This window comes from Pseudopodoces humilis, chromosome 1 (assembly GCF_049639895.1).
Source record: "Pseudopodoces humilis isolate 2021_Gansu_Grassland_sample_001 chromosome 1, ASM4963989v1, whole genome shotgun sequence".
Classification (NCBI taxonomy): Eukaryota; Metazoa; Chordata; class Aves; order Passeriformes; family Paridae; genus Pseudopodoces; species Pseudopodoces humilis.
The window spans coordinates 115,923,248-115,947,232 of NC_142200.1; the positions used below are offsets into that span (position 1 = coordinate 115,923,248).

Below are 23,985 nucleotides of genomic sequence, written 5' to 3' on the forward strand. Positions count from 1 at the left end.
TGGAGCATTATCTCATTTTTCAAGGCTTGGTCTTAATTGATTTGTAAAAGAATGTACTGGAACTGAAAGTTTTATGCATTGTAAATTCCACTATTTTAAAATTGGTCAAAACTGAGCAGAAGGTAAATTTCTCACTGTAGCTATCTGATATCTCGAGAACCTTTGAGAAAAAAATCATCTCAATCTTCCTTTGGTCTATTTTACAGATAATATTCAGTTACAGAATTAGACATGACAATAAGCTTTTCATAAGCCTGTTTTTGCAAATCACTTAAAATACCCTGTTGAGGAAAAACAAGGCTGGGTTCATTTTGGGTTATTAGATACATATTTTATTCTGCTAAAAACCCCATATTTTATCCTATTCATAGGTCATTCAGATAAAGTTTTATCCTATGATTTTCTGGAGTCTACTCTGTGATAAGTGGCACAGAGGAACTGGACATGGGTAACTTGGGTCACTGCTTGCAATTGTAAAGGCGGTGTAGGAATTGTATGCCTATGTGGGTATGTGAAGGTCAATCAAATATAAAAGCAGAAATAGGATGAACAAAATTCACTTTCAAGATTAGCATCTTCTGTCCAGAGCCCATCCCATTGCATGATGTTTCTTGGTCGATAACTTTGTTCTTCCCTTAGTACATCTGCTATTTTTTGCTCCCATTTACAATATACCTTGGTTTGTTTTCATGCTCAATTAATGAGTTTTTTAAAAGGCTTTGGATGATAGGATTTAAAATGCAATATGGTTCTCAAACTTTAAAAATATAATGGTTCAACAATTGAAATAATTTGTGCTTTGACTTGTACTGCTCTGTATTACAGATTTTTTTTTTTCTTCTCCCCTTTTCACACAGAGTATGATTTCTTCCATTGTGAACAGCACTTACTATGCAAATGTCTCAGCAGCAAAATGTCAGGAATTTGGAAGGTGGTATAAACATTTCAAGAAGGCAAAAGATATGATGGGTAAGCAAAAAAAAAAAATTGCCTTGATGGTGGTTACATACCATTATGTGTCACATTGAGGTCTGTCACAGTCATATAAGAAGCCAGTTCCCTTCACGATAAGTTTAGGATGCTTTTGATGAGTAGATGTAGAAAGTACATATATAGTGAAAGAATTCATTTAAATAAATATTTGCTATTGAAACAGCCAAGCTGACTTGGGTTGCCAGAGATGTAAAGCTGTCATTCTGCAAATCTAGAGATCTTCTACCACCCAGAATAATTGTTTAGAAAACCTGTTCCTGGAACTGTGACGAACTGACTTTTTAATGTATGTATTTTTTTCTCGCTCTGGTTAATGTATATTTAAAGAAACAGGCTTCTACAGCTATCACTACCTTCCAGCAAGAATGCTGTAATTTTATAAATTCATATCTTTCTTTAACCTTGGGACCCTAATTTCAATTAATTTTAACAAATAGTTGTTTTGACAATTGTTTGCTTGTTGTCCTAAGGACAAGTAAATTATTGGAGGAAAAAAATCTATCAATTCTGTGATACCTTTTATCTTTATTTAACCTGTTCACATAATTTTGAACACTTTATGTCAGAAAATTTCTACATAGAATTCAACAGAATGGAAAAATAGGACTTCAGTTTGGATTGAATTTTGAGCTTGACTTAGCTTTCAGTATTTGAAGCAAAATCATTCATCTACCAAAACGGGTTCCTTGCCTTTTATAGCTTAAGGCTGTAATGAAGACAATGCATCACTTTTGTGATAATTGCTTGAATTACTGTCTTGAGTGAATGGCCCACTTGGGTTGATCTCTACTTTCCCTGAGTGAAAAAAGGCAGCTTCTTTCCTTAGTCTACTTTGTACCTTCTGTGCAACACGGAACCCTTTTTCTGAGACCACCAAATTTAGTGGTAAGACTTCACTTGGTTTCAGGTGGTCCTTGTGTGAGGCAGCGGAGTGGCCATATGGGAAGAGTGACCTTTCCACAGCAGTCTCTCCCATGTCCCTTGCAGCAGTGCTCCTGCATGGGGCAACCCTTGCAAAATTTTACTTATATGGTCTGCCAAGACAGGTTCATCTTTCATTCACTCTGAGTCAGTGAAGCCAGAGAATAGAAAATGTGTGTTTGTGTATTCTTGTGTAAACTAATGCTGTCAGAAGAGGCAGCATTGCCCCCAAAGTCACCTGTGTGAGGAGTAGCAATACTGCTTGGGTATTGATCCAGGCTATGGACACCAGAAGTCTCTGCAGAACAAAAGTCTTGTTTTTTATTTGTCAGTTTTCTGCCCATGATAAGATAAGGGAGGAAGATGGGGAGGCAGGTGGGAATCCAAGTGCCAATTACTTCATGCAGCTCTGATCCTTGTGGAGGAAAGGGTGGCCTTGCACTGATGACTGTTAGTGAAGATCATGATTACTGTGACAAGCTCAGACACTGCCTTAAAAAAAAAAACAAACCTTACTAGTATAAGAAAAAAAATTGCTACAACACTTTTGTGAAAATACTGGACTTTTGGTTTTTAAATAAAGCTTATTTTCTTAAGGCTATTTCCAGACCAGAGCTGCTAAAGCTCTAGAATAAAAAAAGTTACAAATGCTGATAAAAAGGAGACTCCTTTATATCAAGCTACTGTTATTTGATATTGTTTAATCATGCACAAGAGGGGAACTGGAAGAACTCTTGTAGCTTAAAAAACTGTGCTGTTATTTAAAAAGGAGGGTGTGTCAAAGGCAGATGAGTTAATATAAGAAAAAAATTCAACCATGTTGCAAGTCACTGAAAAAAACCATGCATACATGGTTGCAAGATAAAGCAGCCCATCTGTGTAATTTACATAAATTATACTAGTTCCTAGCAGTCCCATACAATTGATGCAGCATCTAGAAATTAGCAGAGCATGGGGAGGTCTACACCTCACCCTGCTTGTTACAGATTTCCAGTGGCTGGGAACTGCAGATGTCATGGCAGGGACCTCATGGGAGGAACAAAACAGTCACTGGGGGCCTCTCTCTCTCTGGCTGGGACATGTTTTCCCACAACAGCCCTCCTTATCCTTTGCACACATGCACTTGCTGTTGCACCTGTATCATCCACAGCACAGAGTGGATTTTTGTCTCTTGTCTTTGCCCCGTCTCCAGTTGGTTAGTGCTTTGTCTGAAGTCCCCTGTGTCTGTCACTGTGGGATGCAGCAACCCACGCATGCTTGGGTTGCGTTGCACCATTTTACATTTTTTTATTTTTATTAGCATGTCTTGTGAGGACAGTCAAGTTTGTGATTTTCAGTCTGATGTTGGCCTTTTCAATGTTTCTTTTCTGCTGTAGTTGAGATGGATAGCCTTTCTGAACTATCCCAGCAAGGTGCCAACCATGTCAACTTCGGTCAGCAACCAGTCCCAGGGAACACAGCCGAACAGCCTCCATCTCCTGTTCAGCTTTCTCATGGTAGTCAACCATCAGTTCGGACCCCGCTTCCAAACCTGCACCCTGGACTTGTATCTACTCCCATTAGCCCTCAGCTGGTAAATCAGCAGCTGGTAATGGCCCAGTTGCTGAACCAGCAGTATGCAGTGAACAGACTTCTAGCCCAGCAGTCCTTAAACCAACAGTACTTGAACCACCCTCCTCCTGTCAGTAGATCCATGAACAAGCCGTTGGAGCAGCAGGTCTCAACGAACACAGAGGTGTCTTCCGAAATCTACCAGTGGGTCCGTGATGAATTGAAACGAGCAGGAATCTCACAGGCAGTATTTGCACGTGTGGCTTTTAACCGAACTCAGGTCAGTCATCTTTTTTCTTTTCTAATTTTTTAAGTGTAGGAGTCCTTTCTCTCTCTAATTAGTAATTGCTATCTTCTAGGTCTGTATTCTCATTTCTACCTTGTCACTTATCTCATCTGAAGGAACCATGCTTCCTTGCAGGATCACTGTCCATGTTGATACCGTACTGAAATCCTTAGGGACTGGTTTGTGGATATACCCACTGTCCTTTCAGGAAGCATGGCTCCTCTCCAGTGGTGATGGTTTATGAATAGCTGAATTTCCCAGTAAAGGAAATGAACAGCTCTGTGCAGAACCATCCACAAAGTCACCCAACAGATTGCCTTTTGTGTTGTAGAGTTGTACTTGCTCTGACCACCTGCACGCACTGAACAACCTGTCTTATTTCACAGGTATACTGGAGATGGTCTTTTATTCAAACTTGCGTTTATTTTTATCATTTTCCAGTGAGAGTCCTAATAACATTTTTTCAGGCTTCTGAAAAATTAAAAATTAAAAGCTTTATCTCTAGATTACCTTTTCTCTTCATGTATTTTTGTGGTTTGTTGCAAAAACAGTAGTTGCTGAGCTTGCCGATGTCCACATCAGAACATATACTTCAGCTCTTCAATGCAGAAAAAGCCAGCCCTAGCAAAGCTGATAAGTAACACTAAAATGTGTTATTTTTTACACCTGTTTTAGAAGCTAACCCTGTTATAATTTATTCTGCTCTATGAATTTAACTTAATGCCATGTTGCATGGAATTTAATCAAGCAGAAATTATGGAAGAAATGGCAGTATATTGGATGCAAATAATAAGATCTCAAAATTTTAGAAGTGTGTTATAACACAAAATAAAATATTTTAATAGGACTTTGTAAAATGGGAAATATTTAAAAAAGACATAGGTAAATTTGCTTTCGGTTCCACATTTTTAAATGAAAACACATACTTAGAGAACAATTTTCCCATTGTAGATTATAGTATAACAAAAAAGATCATAATTTGAGCTTCTCTTGAAACGTTTTTGTTTCTCCTGTCGTAGCTTAGAGAATAAAAATTCTGTTTCAAATGCTCTGGTAGCAAGTTTGAATCAGTATGTCATTTATAATTGTTCTGAATTACTATTGCTTTACAATATTTTACATCCTCCTTTAGCTAAAGGAAAGTAGAGTCATTGTGTGAATTCTCTGTAGGGCTCTGTGTCTTTCCTCTTTACAGCAGAGGAGGTTTTCAAGATCTGGACCTTTCATACAAAATTTCATGGGTTACATGAACTCATGCAGGGATTATTTACATTAAGTTAGGTCCAGGCTCTGTCAGTTGTTATATTTACAAATAAGTGAATGTTGTTTAATATAGTGTTTAAAATTTTAATTATTAATACTCTAAAGTATTAAGCAATAGGAGTAGCTTCCATGTTACAGTAGTTTGCAGCTGCCACCTTACCTGGACAAAAAGCCAAACAAGTAATTCAGAAAATAAAGTTTCTTTTATATTTACTTCTTTCTCAGGTTTGCCTAAAACCACATTTTTTTATCTAAACTTTCCCCCTCTGAAGTGGTCAATTTTTGTCATCTAAGTTTTGCATACAGCTTTTGGCATATCCTTTGTGCATAAGCAGTATTTGTTACCTGAAATACAAGGATGATTGGTTCTGACTGGGCATTGAATTTATATGACAGAGTAGGACAAAATGCTCTTTCAAAGTGATGAATGCAACTGTAGAACAAGATTTCTAGTGCAAATACTGATTATTTACTTTAATATTAGTATTATTATACTAAATATATATCAAAATATGTATTGCTATGTATTTTTCTTACTACAAATGTTATTAAATATTTGTTTAAAGTTCAGTTCTTCCCCAGACTTTGTAAAATGGCTTGGTAAAATGTGTTGAGTGATCCAGAACTGGGAGGAAACCCCAAAATGAACATTGAAAACAATTCCGCTGAAGAGCTATGAAATACACCTATATATTTTGGTAATTTTCAACCAAATCTATTTCAAAGAACACAGAGTAGTAACACTACATCCTACAAATTGTTTTTGCTAATCAAGTTAGTATTTGCAGTTAGCTACGTAAGATTTTTCAATATTTGTTATGTTTTGTGGCAAATATAAGAAGCAAAAAGGAAAAATACTAGGAACCTAGAGAGTGTCAGCCCCAGTTTTGCCAAAAAATATCTCATCATACTTTTCATTCGAAGGAAAGCCCCACTGAGGCTTTTGAGGAGTTTGTCATGGGTGCATTTCACCTTTGCAAACCTGGAAATCGTTCATTTTACCCACAGTGACAGCTAATGTCCAAGGGTAAACAGAGGTACCAGCAATTCTTACATGAAAACTTTCAAAATTTGTTCTGCTTGCTGTATTTCTGAATTCCTCACAGCTTAATGTAATACCCCTCTTTTTTTTATTATTTTTGGCTAGAAAAATGAAAATGCTTGTTTAAATTCATGTTCTGTTTTCTGAGATAGAAAGCTAACTCAGGCTTACCACTGACATTTTTGAAACTGTCATAAACATATTTGAGCAGTATCCAGGGACCATATCATACCATCAGTTTCTAAAGGCATAAGAACTCGCTGAAATTGGTTAGGAGTTCTGTGCAAGAAAACCGTGGTGTTGTGATACAGCCTCAGATGTGGGGAGAGATTTGCTTTCAGTGTAGAAGTTAAGGAAGGAAGTGTTCTATAAATTAAGAGTGATTTAGCTTAATGTTTAGGCAATAAAATGGACTTCAAAATTGGCTGAAGATGCTTTTGTTTTTCAGACTTATGCTCTAGATTATAAACGCAGAATTTGGTGGTGGTTTTTGGGTGGGAAGTTTCTACCAGTGTAGTGTGGCAATTCAACACTTGATCCTAATTTTCAAGATTTTAAAATTTGGCTGCAGAAATGTTGACTTGAAATATGTCCTTTTAAAATCCAAGGATTTGGCAAAAATACTTCTGAAAACTAGAGTGTCTTTTTTTACTATTACTAGTTATCTATAAAGCAGAAAAAACCACAAACCCTTAACTATACCTTAGAAGTGTATCCTTAAGAAAGAGAGAGTGTGACTTTAATGTGATCTTGATTAATTTCCCCCCTGCCATTAAGTTCCAAATGGTAATTTCAAAACTGAATTCTCAGGAATGTGCTTTGTAAACTTTAATCAAAGATCCAGATAACTATAATTTGAATGAAACTTCATATCTGTACAGGCACAATAGGACAACTGTTGCAAGGAGAAGAAGCAGTTTTGGTGGGAGGAATTTCTCTATGGTCCTTCTAGGAAGTGTTCAGGATACAGTAGGATCTGAAGTTCTGCTTGTCCTTCAGTGGTTGTGATTCCAACTCACTGGATGCAAAGAAACAGGTTGAATCCTGTTAGCACCTCCTTTCAATGCACCGTGGAAAACTTTATTGAGTTAGTACTTGTGCTGGCAGATCTGAGTTTCACCTCAAGCAAGGTGTCCAAAGGTGACTACCAGTCTGCCAGGATAATTTTGGTAAACTGAGACACTTACGTTTCAGTTGTCAGTTCATCAAATTAATAAACATTAATATTTTGTTTTAGCTGATGTCAGTGCACTGTGCAGATACATCTACTGTCTTGAAAGAGCAAGTCCAGTATTTTCTTGTGCTTTTCAGGCTAGAAAATGGTATTTGTGATCAGTTTGCTGCCCTGGGTAGCCCCAACAGCCATAGTGTGACAGTGATGATGCATTGGGGTAGCCCCCCAAAATGTGGTGCCACAGCCCCCCACCAGCAGAGAGGCTCTGCCTGCTGTTTCAAATGTTAAGTTAAACTGGGAGTTCCTCTACCCTGTTTTGTTCTTAGAGCTGGAGTGCAGCATCAACATTTGTTGGGCTGAACTGCTCTCAGAGCCCTAAACAAATAAACTCCTCTCCCGTTTCTGTTGTGTGTTTTTAAATGTTAGCATGAGTCAGGAAGCGAAAGGCTTGGGTTCCCGCAGCCAGTCTGACATTTGACTCGAAGGTGTAGCTTAGCCCGGTGCATGGCGGGGTGACGAGCCCGCACTGTGCGAGCAAGGAATTGTGTTAGTCATGGTTGTGGTTGGAACTGGAACTGAGGGCTGCCTGTCTCTGTGTACACTTTCAGCTGTAAGGTTTGCTGCAGGGACTCCGGTGCTGTTATGTGGCAGTCACCTCGTGGCTCTTCATGAAAAAATGAAGAGTGCTTTTTGCTGAATTTCGGTACTTTTCTTTTTCCCACAAGTGACAACATTTGATCTGAAGGTTTTGGAGTATTTCTCAGTGCTTCTCACTTTTCCTTTTCCCTCATTTCTAGTTGAGCTCCATGCTTGTTTAAAATATTAGTTACCAGGGCATACTGCCTTTTGCTCATGTATAATGCCTTTTCTCATATGTGAAAACTTCTGTGTATTTAGGACTGTGCTCATGCTAATTCTGTGCAATTGCTATTTCAAAGGAGAATGCTTGGATGCACTAAATGGCTCTGTGTAATTGTAAAACAAAATCTAAGTTTACACAAACCACCTTCTCAGGCACTACCTTTTTTTTTTTTCCTTCCACTTTGTCTTTGGCACACTTTATTTTCCAGTAAAATGAAAAATGAAGATGGATTATTCAAAATTGATAACAGTAATGGACCATCATGTAATGTTTTATTGAATTTGAGTTCTGTAAATTATGTGGTAGAGAGAAATTTGCCTGCTTAAGTATAACAGAAATTGCCACTGTATTCATATAATTCTTCATAGTGTAATTTAAGAAAAAGTACACTATCCATATCACTATTGAATAAAAGGTAAAAAGGTGCTATTACACTATCATGACAGCTCTCCTCTTGCTACTAAGCGGCATAGATAAATGTGTCTGCTTATAACTTACTTGGCTAGGATCCAGGCTTGGGGGTGGAGTTTGGGAGTAATCTTCCACCTGGACATGGGATGGGAGCACCCTTCAGCCAAGAGGGGTAGTGTTTAGGGATGTTCTGCATGTTTTGGGAAGGTTTGGGCAAATTGCATGTTTCTTCTGTAAGCTTTGAAGTTCTATTGCACTGATAAAAATCTATTTGAATCAGTGATTACGTTCAAGGAGGAGACAAACTGGGGGCTAGACAAGCAGTGTTTTTGTTCATATTGGCAGACACTTTCATTTATCTCCATTTTTAAAGAATTTGTAATGAGCTTTTGAAAGCCTTGATAATATTTATTGAACATTTTTGTGCCATTAGTAATGAATTATACTTGTGATGACATGTAAACTTTCTTCTTTTTTTTTCCAAATGGAACCTGGGAATATTTTAAAAAAATACATTTCCAGTGCAAAAAGAATACAAGGAAGGAACAGTGAGAAGAGCTCTGAGCCTGTGTTTATGATCTCTTTGCAAAACATGCTTAGTTTTCATGTAACTTGAGGTACACTATCAGGAGATCACACCAAGACCAGTGTCCTGGAAAAGCAGTTCAAGCTTGGTAAAATGAACAATTAATGCATATCAGCACAGGCCAGCATGCAAGAGCCGGTATTTTCTTTCTAGGATTTTTCCCATTGTATGTCTTGTCTAGCAACTTTTAGCTGAAGTTTTGTGCTCAAAACTTGAAGTAGTAGCAATGAAGTAATATATGAAGCTGGCAAACTGTTCTAAGACTGCCTGCACCTGGTACTACATCTTTGTTTTCATGGTTTTTGCTTACATATTCTCACTGTTAGGTTTAGAGTCTAGAAGCAAACACGTCCTTGCCTAATCAATGCTCTGTCATATCCCCTCCTCTCTCTGCATCACTGTCCTCTGCTCTGCTCCCTCCTCAGGGTCATGACAATGACTGGGGAAGAGAGGAGAATTTCTAATCACAAAGAGGTGTCCCATAGCAGTGGAAATGCAGGCAAAAGTTAAAAAAACAAGCAACAGCATTTTCTTTATTTACTTATTTCACTGGAGAGGGAAAAGTTATACAATAAAATCAGCCTTTCTACCGTTTTCAGCTCCCCACTTTGTGGCTTAGGCTTTTACAAGCAAATGCTTTATGTTATGGGCTGAAGTATTTTTTAAGGACATTTCCTGTGGCTGACAGTGTGTGGTGGCTGTTTGTAAGGAGGCTGTCTTCTCTCCTGACAATGTTCAGTCCACTTGAGTTTAGTTTTTCTTGCTCATTTTTCCATGGAGAGGTGTCTCCAGCACAGAAACAGTCAGAAATCACACATGTTTACAACTACCTATAAGGAGATGAACAATGTGGGCGTTGGTCTCTTCTGCCAAGTAGCAAGCAACAGGGTGAGAGAAAATGTTCTCAGGTTATGTCAGGGGATGTTTACATTGGATATTAGGAAAAAAATTCTTCAAAAATGTTGTCCAGCACAGGAACAGGCAGACAGGGAAGTGGTGGAATGACCATCCCTGGAGGTATTTAAAAGACATATAAATGTGGCACTTGGGGACATGGTTTAGCGGTGGGTTTGGCAGTACACAGTTAATGAATGGACACAGTGATCTTAAAGGTCCCTTACAACCTAAATTTTTCTATTCTGTTCTCTATATCTTGTGCTCTGCAGACAGCTTTGCCTGTCTCCAGTAGAACAAAATCGTTTTGTACCTCCTCTTGGGATGGATTGTGTAACCCTACCACTAACAAACATTGCTAACTGTGGGTTTGAGTACTTAAAAGTAGAAAATATTATAGACACAAATTTATTTTCCATGTTTGCTTATAAGTAAATTTATTATTAGACTAACCATTAAAAAAAAAAAATTAAAACATCACCCAAATGCCACTTTTGTCAATAACTTGTTTATTTACCTGCTGAGTAATTTCTGCCTGGATACCAGAAAAGAGGAGGGGTCAAGAAAAGTGGTAAGGAAGTATCCACCAAGATTATTTTTTTTTTATCCTCCTCTGAAATATTTTTCATGCTTAATGCTGGAAAGATTGTTGGGTTTTTTCCATCCCATTTCCCTGTTAGGTGAGTAGGCACAGACAGGGCCATGAGGACCACACTGGCTGAGGTGTAGTGGTTGGTACCTCTGTCCTCATCACCCAACAGGGATGTGCAGAGCTCACACCCACACTGGGTGGGCCCTGGTCCTGCCTAAGCACAGCTGCTCCAGAGCAGTGGCTTTGCAGCAGTACCTCCCTAAGGGTCTTTTTTCTGGTAGGATGAGACCTTTGAGAGAGGTGACAACTTCCACAGGTGCTGTTAGCATCAGACTTCCAAAAAAAGATTTCCTTGGCCATATCATTCTCTTTTACCCCCTGAGGAATAGATATATTTAGTCAGCATTACTTACGTTAGTTTTGGCTTTTTTCTTGTCTGCTCCCCTCTCTCTATTTACCCCTCTGTTATCCTGCATATCTTACAACAGTTCTTCAGGAAAAGAAACATTGAGTTATGTTATTTCTTGAAATTCACGTATATGTTCCCTTGTTACACTATAAGTATGCCAATCCTCTCTCTTTCCCAGCATGGCAACAACATTTATTCGAAGTAGTAGTTCACATCTGCTTTTCTAAAAGTTACCTTTCCTATCACCATCTTGTTACTGCAAGACAGTAGATCATTTTGAATGCCCAACATATTTAAAAGGAGAAACTAGAAGGGAGAGGAGATGTCAAGAACCTGTTGACATTAAATATAAATACCCCAGGCGATGGACTATTTGAGGATTAGGGTTTTCCTGATGAAGAGAGAGGAAGGTGCAAGAAGGAGGAACAAGGGCATCCAAAGAGTTTCCTCACTTGTTAAACTCCAATATGCAACTCTTAGAAAGAAATATTGACTTATAAAAAATATGGCCCTGAGTCAGTGAAGCAGTACTTTCGGAACATTGCAAGTTTATAGTCTCAGAGTAGTTGTGAAATATAATTTCCTTTGAAAGATCTATTTAAGTTGCTAGAAATGTGGAAAGCCTTTTTTTAAGGTTTGCATTTTGCCTGTGAAGCCTGAGAACCCCCTAGTGTATCTTACTTATCCTTAGTGTCTCGTGACTGTCTGTGGACTGTGGAAGATATCATGGCAAGTTAAGCCAGTAAAAGGAGGAAGACCAGTTAGGAAGATTTTGTTTATGTTCTATTTAAAACAGGTGCTTAATAAAATTTAGGGTACTGAGGCTCTCTTCTCTGCTACCTAAAATGCCATTAATATAATCCTATGTGAATAGCGCATTTACTGTTCTCATTCCCAGTCCAGTGGTAATAAGAACGAGGACTGATAAACAATGGCTTTGCAGAGCACAGTTTTGCAGACACTCACCTAGGCTAACTCTCGAGCCTATTTTTTTTTTTCTTCCCTACAGGGCTTGCTCTCAGAAATCCTCCGAAAAGAAGAGGATCCCAAGACTGCCTCGCAGTCCTTGCTGGTAAACCTTCGGGCTATGCAGAACTTCTTGCAGCTGCCAGAAGCAGAACGAGATCGAATTTACCAGGACGAAAGGGAAAGGAGCTTGAACGCAGCCTCTGCGATGGGCCCGGCGCCTCTCATAAGCACACCGCCCAGCCGGCCTCCACAAGTAAACTGCTCTCTCTGCCTTTGGGATTTTCTTGTTGTGTTCTCTCACTGTCCCACTGGGTGAGACCTTTCTGAAAAAGAAGAAACCTTTCACTATTTTTAAACACTCATGGAATCATTACTTGCAGTGCATATCGCAAATTAAATTTAAGAAATATAATGGATGATAGTAGCAGTTTATTACTACCTATTTTCTAATTTTAAGATAAATTCTATCCGTTATGGTTCCTACAGAATTTTTTACTCATTTTATTGAGGTACAAGCTTTACTGGGCATGGAAGATGATGGCTTTTAGCTGTCATCTTTTCTTACAATTCTTAGCTTCTTAATGTTATAGCTTCAGAGAGGCGTTTTGGAGGATTTGGACCATTAAACTGAGAGGGAATGAAAGCAGAAGTGTGAGTACCTTGTAGTGCCTTAAAAAATATTTTTCCAGAAAGCAAACAGGTAAAACTAAAGTGATGAGGGAAAGAAGATCCCATCCCAAAATGCTGGGCATACTTTCACCAGCTTGAGCTAATGACAGCTGTGTAAAATAACAGGCTTACTAAATCCATTGCTCTGAATGATTTGGATATGTTCGTTAAAGTTTCATGTAGTATTTGTTAAAATGAAGCTCCTATTGATTTCTCTAAAATTGATTTGATTTAATTTTTCAAAAATTACAAAGTTTGATAGAGTGGGATCGAGAGATTCAATGGTGCAGTCCTTGTGTTGATCAAGGAAATTCTGATGCTTGTTTTAAGGTACATGAGAAATGCATGTGAGCCATAGGAATGTACAGGATTTCCACAAAGAAACATGGTTCACTCCAAAACCTATATATTTTCAGAAATGCTCTGCATTGCTGTGGCTCAAGGTTGTACCTATGCAAGGAAAAAGCAAACTGATCTGCAGATATGTGGAAATCATGCTGTATACAGAGTTCAGTTTTGCTAAACAAAGCAAGGCTTTGGGATTGTGGGAATTTTGTGACGGGTGAGTTTTTGACAGAAACAGCAGGTTTTTGTTAACCAGTCATAGGCTTGTGACTGTGACTATGTGCTATACCCGTTTGGAATGCTATAAATTCCTCTCGAGATTATTCTTCTAATTTTCCTTCAGCTAATGGATACTGTGGACCACACTAAAGTAATGAATAACAAAATTCTAGGAGGGAGAGCAGAAGATCACCTTGACCTGTACTTTTCACAAGAGAAGAAATTTTTAGCAGAAAAGACAGACTGTACTAATGGTGTAGTTTTGTTATCATTAACTGAGTTTAGTCTGTAAAATCCACTATAGATATTCTTCAAGATAAAGGACAAGAATCTATTTACACAGAAATGCTTTAGTGGGAAATAGTTAAATAGAGATAATTGTGTTTAAAACAACATTTGAGTTTGTTTGAATATCTGTACCTGCTCCCACAGCCCAGATAATTCAGAGCCAAGGCTAACCATCCTTCTTAACTTATCTCTTTCTGCCAAGGTAATGTCTCACTCTGTCTCAAGTGGTCTTGGGCAATTTCACAGCTAAAGAACAGAGTTAATTACAGGACCTTCCTGAAGGATGTCAAGTCAGAGGTAGTCTTTGTACTGGTTTTAATTCACACTTTAAACTGTATAAATCCCTTGCAGCCAGAAAGAAAGTGAGACTTAGGGGTTTTCTTAACTGACAGTACATACTGTAAGTCCAGATTCAGTGGGAAAGAGGGGGCTAAATCTACCTGTCTCTATTGTGCTCCTGTTCATAATTACATTTCATTTTTTTAATGTGAGTCAGGAGTATAGTTAACCTAATTGCGACAGTTCAAAGTGGAAACAGCACACGTTTTTGTTTTAATCCTTTTCAAAAGGAACACAAGTTTACAAGGAAACCTTATAGACTAACACTTGAGGTCTACAGAACAAAGCACTTATTTTTTCCAGTTGTTGTGCTGTTCTCTGTCATTCAGAAAAACACACTCATTTTCCCTAGTGAATAGACTGAGAATGTAGAAACCTCTGAGTTGTGATTCTTTGTGACCTTCTTACATGTTTCCAGAATTACCCACTATAAACATCTGAAGCACTTTTCACCTGCTGCTAAGTGTTCAGAGTCCTAAGTTTGAAAATTGAAATATCTGTATTGGTAAGATAACTACAATATTTGATGCTTTAAATAATAGTGAAATTATCCTAGTTGTAACACTGGCAAGTGTAACTTCACAAATCACTGCAGAAATAAATTACAGTCAGGATACTGCAAAATTTTTGATGCAAACTGCTACTGTGATACCTCCCCCAAAATGTCCACAGTTTATTGAATATTTGATACTAAGGAAATAAAATTACTATCATCCTTACTACTAAATTTATAAGCAATTATTTAAAGATCACTTCGCAGGAATACAGTATAATATTTTTCTAGCTTGGCTGTGAGCTTCTCGGATAACCATTGAAAGAGAAAACAGACCATTTATCCTGACAACAGAATTTATGCAAGAGCCAACATATTTAATATTAAATCTTTAGACCAGTGTAACATTTGAAACAATTAAACTATGAAACCATGAAAAATGGGAGCTAATATGCCACACATGAAGGTTTATTTTGCAATTGCAAGTTATCAGTTTCGGAAGGATGTGAAAATAAACATCCTGAAAAGGATCTATTTTGCATTTTTGTGTTGCCAACTGGTGGCCAGACAGTAGAGCAGACTTAACCATTTAGCAGCTGAGCTTGTTCTGTGTAAATTTTGCATTCTGTTGTATGCAAAAAACAGAAAGTGTGACCTTAGAGGTCTGATTGGATAGTAGGAACTCACCAAGCATAAACCCCGATGCCTGAGTTAGAAGGAACAGTGTTGAATTTATCTCATTTTTACAGCATTCTTACTAGTTGCTACTTGAGCTAATGTATCTGGATTGTTTCCAGCTCTCTTTTGAAATCCTTTAAGAAGCTCTTTGTCCCCCTTACTTCTCCCTTTCTCTCTGACTTAAACAAAATGCAAAATCTTACTTTTTTTTTTTTTTAATTGAAATCATTAGCCTCTAATGCATGAGCTTTTGGGATGCGTGTATAGCCCTCTAAGCTGGTCAAGTTGTAAAAGTCTGCTACTATCTTGCACACTGGTGGACTGAGCACAAGGAGACGGCGTACACAAGGATTTTTCCCTTGGACATTGTTCGAGTTGCCACCCCTGGGGCAGAAGCCTGTCTGTCAGGCTATTTCCTGGGGCACTGGAGTTTATAAATATTGGCATCTCCATCAGGTAGGTACTGCATGGAGACGTCATTTAACCTCTGCGATCTAGAAGGAAGGGAAAAGGTCCTTTCATGTTCTATTTCTTTTAATAATTTCCCCCCGCTCTTCAACACCTTCATCTTGCAGATCACCCCATAGAGGCCCTTTTGGGGTATTCCTAGGTCAAGTTGAGAGAATGAGTCTACTGCATGTTATGTGGAAATGAGATAATCTGGGGATACTTTTAGAGGATGCTGACATGCTAGGGTTGGCCTTCATGTCTCATTAGGGCACTTTGGGATATGGGGAGATGACTCCTGCCTCCTATGTACAATTTGTAGGGGGAAAAATGGAGACAGGTAGCTAAGTTACAGATTTTCTTTTCCAAAATATTCTGCTTGAAGGTTTTTAGCCATCCTGCAGTTATAAACACTTCTTTCTCAGGACAAGTAATCTCCATTTCAGCAGAGCTGGGGAAGAAATTTTTCTTGCCACCCATATTCCCCAAAGAAAATTTGTGCTAACCCTTGGGGCCCATCATCACCCTGTGTAAAAACAGAGTACGTGTAATGTCAAAGCAGAATATTATTTTAACATGGCAATGTTTTAAGAAGGAGCCACAAATCTTGCATGAGTCATGGTTCTAAGTACTCATTGACCAAAACCTTCATCTCATAAATACAATCCTGGCCTCCCTCTGACTGCAGATAAATTACAGTTCCTTTATGTTAAAGCAGTTGTGGATTGGGTCTCAGAGATAGGATGTTACTCTTGAAAGACTGGTATTTTGGAGAGCACTGCTTTGATGGTGTTTGAGGACCAGTGAATCTCCATTGCAAGGAGTTCTGGATTACATCACTTCCATGAAACTTATGGTGGAGTTCCTAGAGTTTAAGTACATGCATGTTCCATATATCACCACCAGAAAATTTCATGTTTTTAAGATGGCAAAATTTGAGATTTAGGTTGATAATCTTTGTGCCAAGTTGCATTTTAACGATAGTAAAAATGAATAAAATAATAAATGCAATCCTCTCCTCCCACCCCCGCAAAAACCACCATGGAGGAGAGTTAATGGAAACCCTGACACTTAAGTATAACTGCACTTCCAGGCGCCACTGTAATAATGGAGTAGTAAACCTTGTCCTGATAAAAGCTGTTCTGAAAGCAACAGCATTTATTGTACCTCCTCTGCTATTTGCAGAGCAGAACTGAAAAGTAGTTTGTTTTGCCTGGAATGAACTACTTTATGAATTTTAATGTACAATGTAATATTAAAAGCTAAACCAGGATTAAAGAAGATTTTTGTTCCCAAGCTAAAACAGTACTTATGAGAATGTGTTATATAAGATTTTTTTGTTTCAGTTTCGATGGGGAAGGAATGAGCTTCCATGTTTGTGAAAGCCTCTTCATACTGGTTATTCCTTCTATGACAACTTACCCTTTTTTTAGGAATATTGAATTAATCCAGAACTTCTTGCTGCTGTAATCAGTCTCATTTGATGAGAAGATATATCTGAGTTGGCCAGGAGGAGATAGATGTGTTATTTTTTTTTTTTTTCAAGTATTCTTAGAAGACTAGATTGATTGACTGATGATAGGAAGATGGCCAAATGAATCCCTGATTTTCAGTGTGTTACATTTGTAAAATAATGCTCCCCTCTTCAGTTAGTATTTGCAAAATTTGGTTACTGTCAAAAAAAAAATAAATTAGCTGATACATGTTTTCTTTCCTAAACAGAAAATATGGCTGTAGGTGTGGGTGGGGTGGGAGGTTGTGCTTAAGTGTGGATGAGAGATTATGTTTTGTTTTGTTTTTCTCTCCAAAATGAATACTTTTTCCACCTCCTCTACCAAGTCCTGAAGTTGCACCGTTGAGAGCTTTTTTGTTTTCTGTTGGGTTTTTTTGAGGAGGAGGGTGTTTTTTCAACCCAGCTTCAAACAGCCTCTGTCTTGAACTCAATTCTAAATTCAACACAACAGCCTAGATGCTTGCTTATGTATAAATTATGAAACAGTTTTATGTATGGATATTCTCCAAGAGGTTAATTGGCATTACTGCATGGAATTCATCAGACCAGAGCAGACCAATAGTCCATCAAGACCAGCCAGAATCTACATCTGATCTTTGAAGAGAAATTAATAAGAGACAGGAGAATAATTTTTGTACTTAGCTAGTTAAGTGAATTGGAGGGGGAGAGGGTGTGACTGCAAACCACAACTCTTGGTAATCCCCAAACCCATAATTTTATAACTTTAAGATTTTATTACCCTGAAGATCTTTGGGCTAATACTGTTTTTTCATGCAGATATTAGTGTTTTCTGAATTCAGTTAGTGTTCTCTAATTAAATATCAACAGAAGGCAATAGGAGTGTGTTTGTTTGTTTTAACTTTGGTGACATATTAGATGCTGTTGAATTTATTGTACCTGTATAAAGATAGATGTGATCTGCAAACCAGAATGAGGATTTTCAGTAATTCCCGTGGGTTAAATGCATATCCATATTAAATTGGACATTGAAAAGTGTGAATCGAGTAGCATAGTTTAAATTATGTCTACAGCATGGTGTGTGATGGTTTTTGATTATCTGGGTGTTCACAGCTCAGTTAAGTGATCTATGAAGTACTGCTACAACATGAAGCTGTCTTTTGAAGCTCAGTAGCAATCAAAAAGGCAGTGTGCTTATAGAAGAGACACATTTTGATCAAGACCACAAGAGCAAAGTGTTTCCTTCCCAAAAGACTTGTGAATGCTAGCTGAGTACCTTCATCTTCTCATCTTCCCCTTGGGTCCTTCAAAAAGTCGTTACAAGTTAAAATTATTTTTGGTGGGAAGGACTGAAATTTGTTTCCCAAATTTTAAACCCAAGGTTGACGAATGCATGTTGACAAAGCCATCACTTTTTCATTCTCTAATTTAGCTTAGGCTGATTTTTCCATGCACACAGATAAGTCTGTCTTCAGTTGTATGTTTAACATCACCACCAGTTTTCAGTTATCTTCTGCCAAGTCCTTCTTATTTAAAGGTTATAAAATTGCCACTGATTTTGTATTTTTAAATGATTTCACTGTATGATGTTCAGGAGATGCACCTCCTCTTGCAGCCCTGTACTGATTTGTGTGGTGTGAGGCATACCTTTTCCTGCTCTGCAGTGGGAAGGAGAGAGTTTTGTGGTGCTGCTCCTCACTGCCTGCTGCCAGGTGTGTCAATTGTTTCTGAGCAGCCTTTGGTCCAGGCTTGGCCATCCTCTGCTGCAGTGTCACTGATAAAATGTCACACTGCAGAAAAGGGCATGGCTGCAAAGTACTAATTGTTTTCAGATGCAAAAAAAGCACATGAATAACTGTATGCCACATTCTGGGATTTCTCTTCATTTCCATTTTTGCTTATGACCCTTGTTTTCAGACACCAGTAACTGCCTATGCCTGCCAGAATGGGGGCAAGGGGAAGTGCTTATGGACACCTTGTTCTTGCTGGAGTTTTGCCCCTTTGGATGTGTGTTAGCACAGTTCCTGAAAAGCCTGATGGACAAATCAGGCTCAGCAAAAGTGGCATGCACTCACAGTTTCTGGGCTAGATTATTTTATATTAAAAGCACTATGGATGATAGCTAACACAAACTGAGCATGGCACTTCTAGGAAAAAGTGGGCTGCTGATTTGCCTAAGTACATCTCTCACACAAAGCCTTTGACTCTCATATCGTGAGACCTGTGATATATGAAAGCTCATAGAGAGTGAGATTAGAAGATGAATTATCATGTTGTCATGATTTGCTTTTGAACCTCAAGGGACTTCAGAGCACAGGAAGATGCTGACTTGCACAGGATCAAACTGATAGTGAAAGTGTGGGTTTAGACACGTACTTAAGAGTGGGCTGAATCACCTTCTGGAAGTGCCAGGCTCTGTCCATTAGATTTAGAATTAGGCTGAATGACTGTCTTAAAGTAGATGTGTAACTTCAGAATAACTAAATTAATTCAACTCTCAATAACCTCAGTATGAATCAGTAGGTTTGAATTGAAATCTTAAGGTTGAATTTTGTTTGCATCATCACCTTGTGGGTTCTTGGCAGAAATCCAGTTTTCCTTTCCTCAGATCCACTTTAGGATTAGTGGCCCATTTGGTCCACTAATCTTGAGCAAGCCTTGCAAAAGTAACTGCTAAAGACAAACGTTATCCTTAACTACTGAGAATATTGTAGGATAAGCTGAGTACCTGCTGATTTTTTGTACCTCTCAACTGATGTTGCAGAAACTGCAGTCTAACCTTGGTGGGATGATGCTTGGTGTTGAAACATCACTTCCATCATTTCCAGAGGATGAAGGAAAGGATAGTCTCCTGCACATCATGTCGCTACTGATGTATTTTTTTTGTTGTTTTCCTTAATGCTGCAGATGCAGCATAAAGGTGGTACTGTAATCATTCTGTCTTGTTTACATGTTTGGTGTTTATTTAATCTGGACTGCAAGGAGAATAAATATTTGATGTATGTAAGTGAAATACAACAACAATCAGTAGCTTTAAGAAAGTCCTGTCTTGGTATCGTGAAGGAGTGGTTAATGCATTATTCTAAACTGTCTCTTACAAACAGTTTAAGAACTAAACTGATAAGATAAATTCAGTCTAAAGCCACAACTTTTCAACATTATCATGCATTTGAATGTACTGGGCATAAGACATGAATCAAGGTATATATGTTGGATTTCTATTTCATTAGAGATTCTTTTAGGTTGCACTTACAGTTTTTGTTTAATTTGTGTGGGGCAAAGAAATCATGTAAGGATTCACAAGTCTCTACAAGACTGTTTGACAGGTTTCCACCTATTTTATGACATTGAAATTTCCAGTGGTCTGTTAATTGTAACTCATATTTTAGATGCACTCACCTGTTACAATGCACTGAATTTTCCTGTTTCCCAGTTGCTTCAACCATAGATAACTTATAATATTTATTCTGCAAAATGCTGAAAGAATATCAGAGAAAGATTGGATAGAAGGAATAAAATGCAAAGGACTATTTAGGGAGGGAAAGAGAAGAAAATAACTTTTTCATAATGAAAAATGTCTCATATTTTCTAGGTCAAAACTGCTACTATTGCTACAGAGAGGAATGGAAAACCAGAAAACAATTCCATGAACATTAATGCTTCCATTTATGATGAGATTCAGCAGGAAATGAAGAGAGCTAAGGTGTCCCAAGCACTGTTTGCGAAGGTTGCGGCAACCAAAAGCCAGGTAAAACTCCCAGGGCTCAAAGAGCTCTGTGTCCTGTGCAATTATTCCCCCAGATCAGTTTCTGTGTGAGTTAAAATGGGTAGCTGGGTCAGTGTACCAGCCCAGTACAGTAACTCAGAGCTCGTTGCTGAGTAACCTCTGTTTTCCCTGGACCAGGCAGGGTAGAGAAGCAGCTTCCTGAGATCTCTCATTCCCTTTTCCCCAACAGCCAGACACTTTCTCTGTGTGCCCATGGGTCTTGGAATGGCTCAGAAGGGATCAGGTTCATCAGTTCTTAGCTGGCGTGGATCTGGCCAAAGCTGTGGTCAAGATTTAGGTATTGCTGCCAAATTCATCTTGAGGCTTTGGTGTTTTGCAGTTACATGTGTTGCAATGAGGAATGCTGGGTTGCTGGTTTTTTGCAAAAAATTATTGTCAGATCCACTGGTGAGACTGTGTATGACAGGTGGACTGTCAAAAAAAAAAAAAAGACCTCAAAAAATACAGTTGTACAAGTTATAGCTGAGAAAAAAATGTGTACTTTTGTGGAACACAGTGTCCGCCTACTTGTGTGCATACATACACGTTGCATATTCAATTTTAAGCCTTTGTTTTGTGGTTTCCTATTCTGTTTTCTTTAACTGAGCATCTTCTGTCAGGTTTAGTGGCAAGAGGGAAATCAGTAGGCACTTGTTGGGTGTGTTTATCATAAATGACATGTCTTCTGAGAAAGATCACTGGAGTATGCGAAAGCATTGATTTAAGTGAGAATGTACTCAAGAGGTAAAGGAAAAACATATAGAAAAATGGGAAAGACTATGGTTATACAAATGCTTGAAAGAAATCTGAAGGCACCAATGGTTGCAAAGTTGAATTTACATATTAGATTAAGTGTTAAATCTATGTAATCGCTACGTCTTTACTTTTCTAAAATTACTTCATGGAAAAATTCAGCATCTTCCAGGGAAAGCTAGTGAAGCTCAGTTAGACTGATGTTCTTGGGCTGTCAGCATTTTAGTGCTGGTTTTCTTTTTAACAAGGCTTTAACTTTTGACTTCTGTGCTGTTCACATTTCAGAATTCACTTCATCGTACAGAAAGGATGTTGTCTCTTAAGTTATATGGTGTAAGGAGCATTTAAAGGGATATTTTGGAAATGTTGTATCAAAATGATTAAACTCAAGCTGTGGACTGTAAAAATTATAGCTTTATAGGCCACATGCCTGCCTACCCTTCAATCACTGTCAAAGTGATAATTTCAACAATAATATGTTTCTTTTATTGTAGGATTCTAAACACCAAGTGCTGTTTAAACATTAAACTGAATTGTTTATGTTAGTGCTGTACTCAGTGTGTCATACATCAGGCCACTATAATCTCCCATGGAATGTAAAAATTCTGTCATGAATCATGGCTTGTATATCGGAAATTACTGTAATTTTGATTGGAAATTACAGAGCTCTTGAAATGTTTCTAATTATGATAGAATGTTACAGCAGCTTCCAACCTGTGTGTTCCTCAGATGTCTTTATTTACATGTCAAAACTTGGGGTTAGAGAACTGTCCGTTTTTCTGCACTTCCCCTTTCCCTGTAAAGTTAAGGTACGAAGCCAATCTATCAGCCCACGTTAATTTTTGTCTGATCTGATTTGTGCCATAGTATATTTATTTAAGTGCAAAGCCTTAGAATTTCTTCTTGGGTGGGTCAGCTCTTCCAGTGCTGACTTTCAAAGGGACATGTAATCAAAATGAAGCCTGAAAGCTTCCAGAAATTGCAGTGCAGGTTTATTTGAGTATTGGTATAAAATTTAGATTCTTGAACAAACTTTGCTACTAAGTAGAGAAAACAACACCAAACACATAGTTCTTTTCCATTTTACTCTGGTGATTATACCTGTGTTCTCAGGAGTTATTTTTCTCCCCTATTTCAGCAATGCAATGTTAATTTATGTGTCCAGCAAGCTTTCAGGTCTGTAGTTAGATAAAGTGCCATTTGCACTAGAAAGCTGCTTTGCAGAGGTAACCTCTTAGGTACTACAATGTGTTGGTCTTCTCGAGCTAGCTGACTGCTGGTAACCCAATTAATAACCTTTAAATATGTAGCACTGCCACATATATTAAATGAGGTACATGTATTGTAAAAGAGTCTTCATTGGAGCTTCAGTAGTACAAGTAAACATTCATTTTGGTAAAAAAGTCTCCCTTGCACGAAAAGGAGGCTTGTTCAAGTATATTCTCTAAGAGGACCTCTCTTGAAAGAGATCTCTTACTGATATGTTTTTTTAAATTTGGAGACATCGGCTCCATACTCAGAACTGGAAATCCTGAGATAACCCAAGATATAGTGAAAAGTCTGGAGGACACATGTTAGAAAATGATGTGTTGATTAACAATTTCATTTTTAAAAATTGCTAAAATTGAACGTTGCTGGTTTTGTCTTATTTTGGATATAAAAACTTGATTAATTTCTGAGTTCAGTCTGGAGTTGTGATGTAAAACCATATGTAACTTAAACCAGCTCTGTGAGGGGACAAAGGCAGTTGTTTGCTGGAAGGCCTTGTAATTTTTATTTTTTTTTCCCCTTAATAAACTGATTTGGGGCAACATTAGATTGGATGTCTAAGCAGCCAGCATCTGCAAGGTGGCTGGGCTTGCCTGAGCCAGGAGACTGCAGATAATGTTCTGCTGACTAGAGCACTTTGCACAGAATTGCTATTAAATGATGCACTACAGGAGTTTTTATTTGGGTAGTGCCAAGGTAAAAAACTAGCATCTTCCCTTGAGCTGTGTTAGTGCCTTTGGCAAGAGTGGAGCTGGAAATCCTGGGATAATCACTTCATTACAGTGAAAAGTCTGGAGGAAACATTAGAAACAATGTGTTGATTAACTGTTTTATTTTTTAAATCCTCCTGAGTGATGGAGGACCAACTGGTGTGGACCTTATGCTCAAGAGAGCAGCTGGATGCTGGGGCCTGGTGTGCCAGAGGTGGTGAGGTCAGGCAGAGGTTGCAGGGCTGTACAGAGATCATGTACTGACTCAGTTGAGGGATGATTTGCCTGCTTGAAGTTTCACAGTGCACTTTGCTGGCAGCTCATTGGCTTTCCCAAAGGAAAGAGCCTTTCTGGTACATGGGTTTGAATGGGTTTGGGGACACAACTAGGTCATTCCTTCAAATGTTGAATTCTTTTCCCATACTGGAATACGTTTCTGTATACTTTTTATGTTTTTATGTTTTTAAGGATTGATAGATTATCTACAGAATAAATTAAAAATCTGTTAAATTCAAAATATATGCTTTGAAGGTTAATATGATTATACTAAGGAGCCAAGGAAGGTATTATAATTCAAATTGCTGG

General features: G+C 38.1%; 1 protein-coding gene across 6 annotated transcripts in view; it reads left to right on the plus strand.

Annotated features, from left to right (window-relative positions):
• SATB1 (SATB homeobox 1) overlaps window positions 1-23,985 on the plus strand; it is a 92,054-nt gene that overhangs the window by 44,677 nt on the left and 23,392 nt on the right. For all 6 annotated transcript variants that reach the window (XM_014248714.2, XM_088057047.1, XM_088057055.1 and 3 more), the window contains 4 exons: window positions 858-969; window positions 3,291-3,745; window positions 11,994-12,206; window positions 20,495-20,650. In XM_014248714.2, the coding sequence (XP_014104189.2) occupies window positions 858-969; window positions 3,291-3,745; window positions 11,994-12,206; window positions 20,495-20,650 (936 nt within the window). The remainder of the gene's footprint in view (window positions 1-857; window positions 970-3,290; window positions 3,746-11,993; window positions 12,207-20,494; window positions 20,651-23,985) is intronic.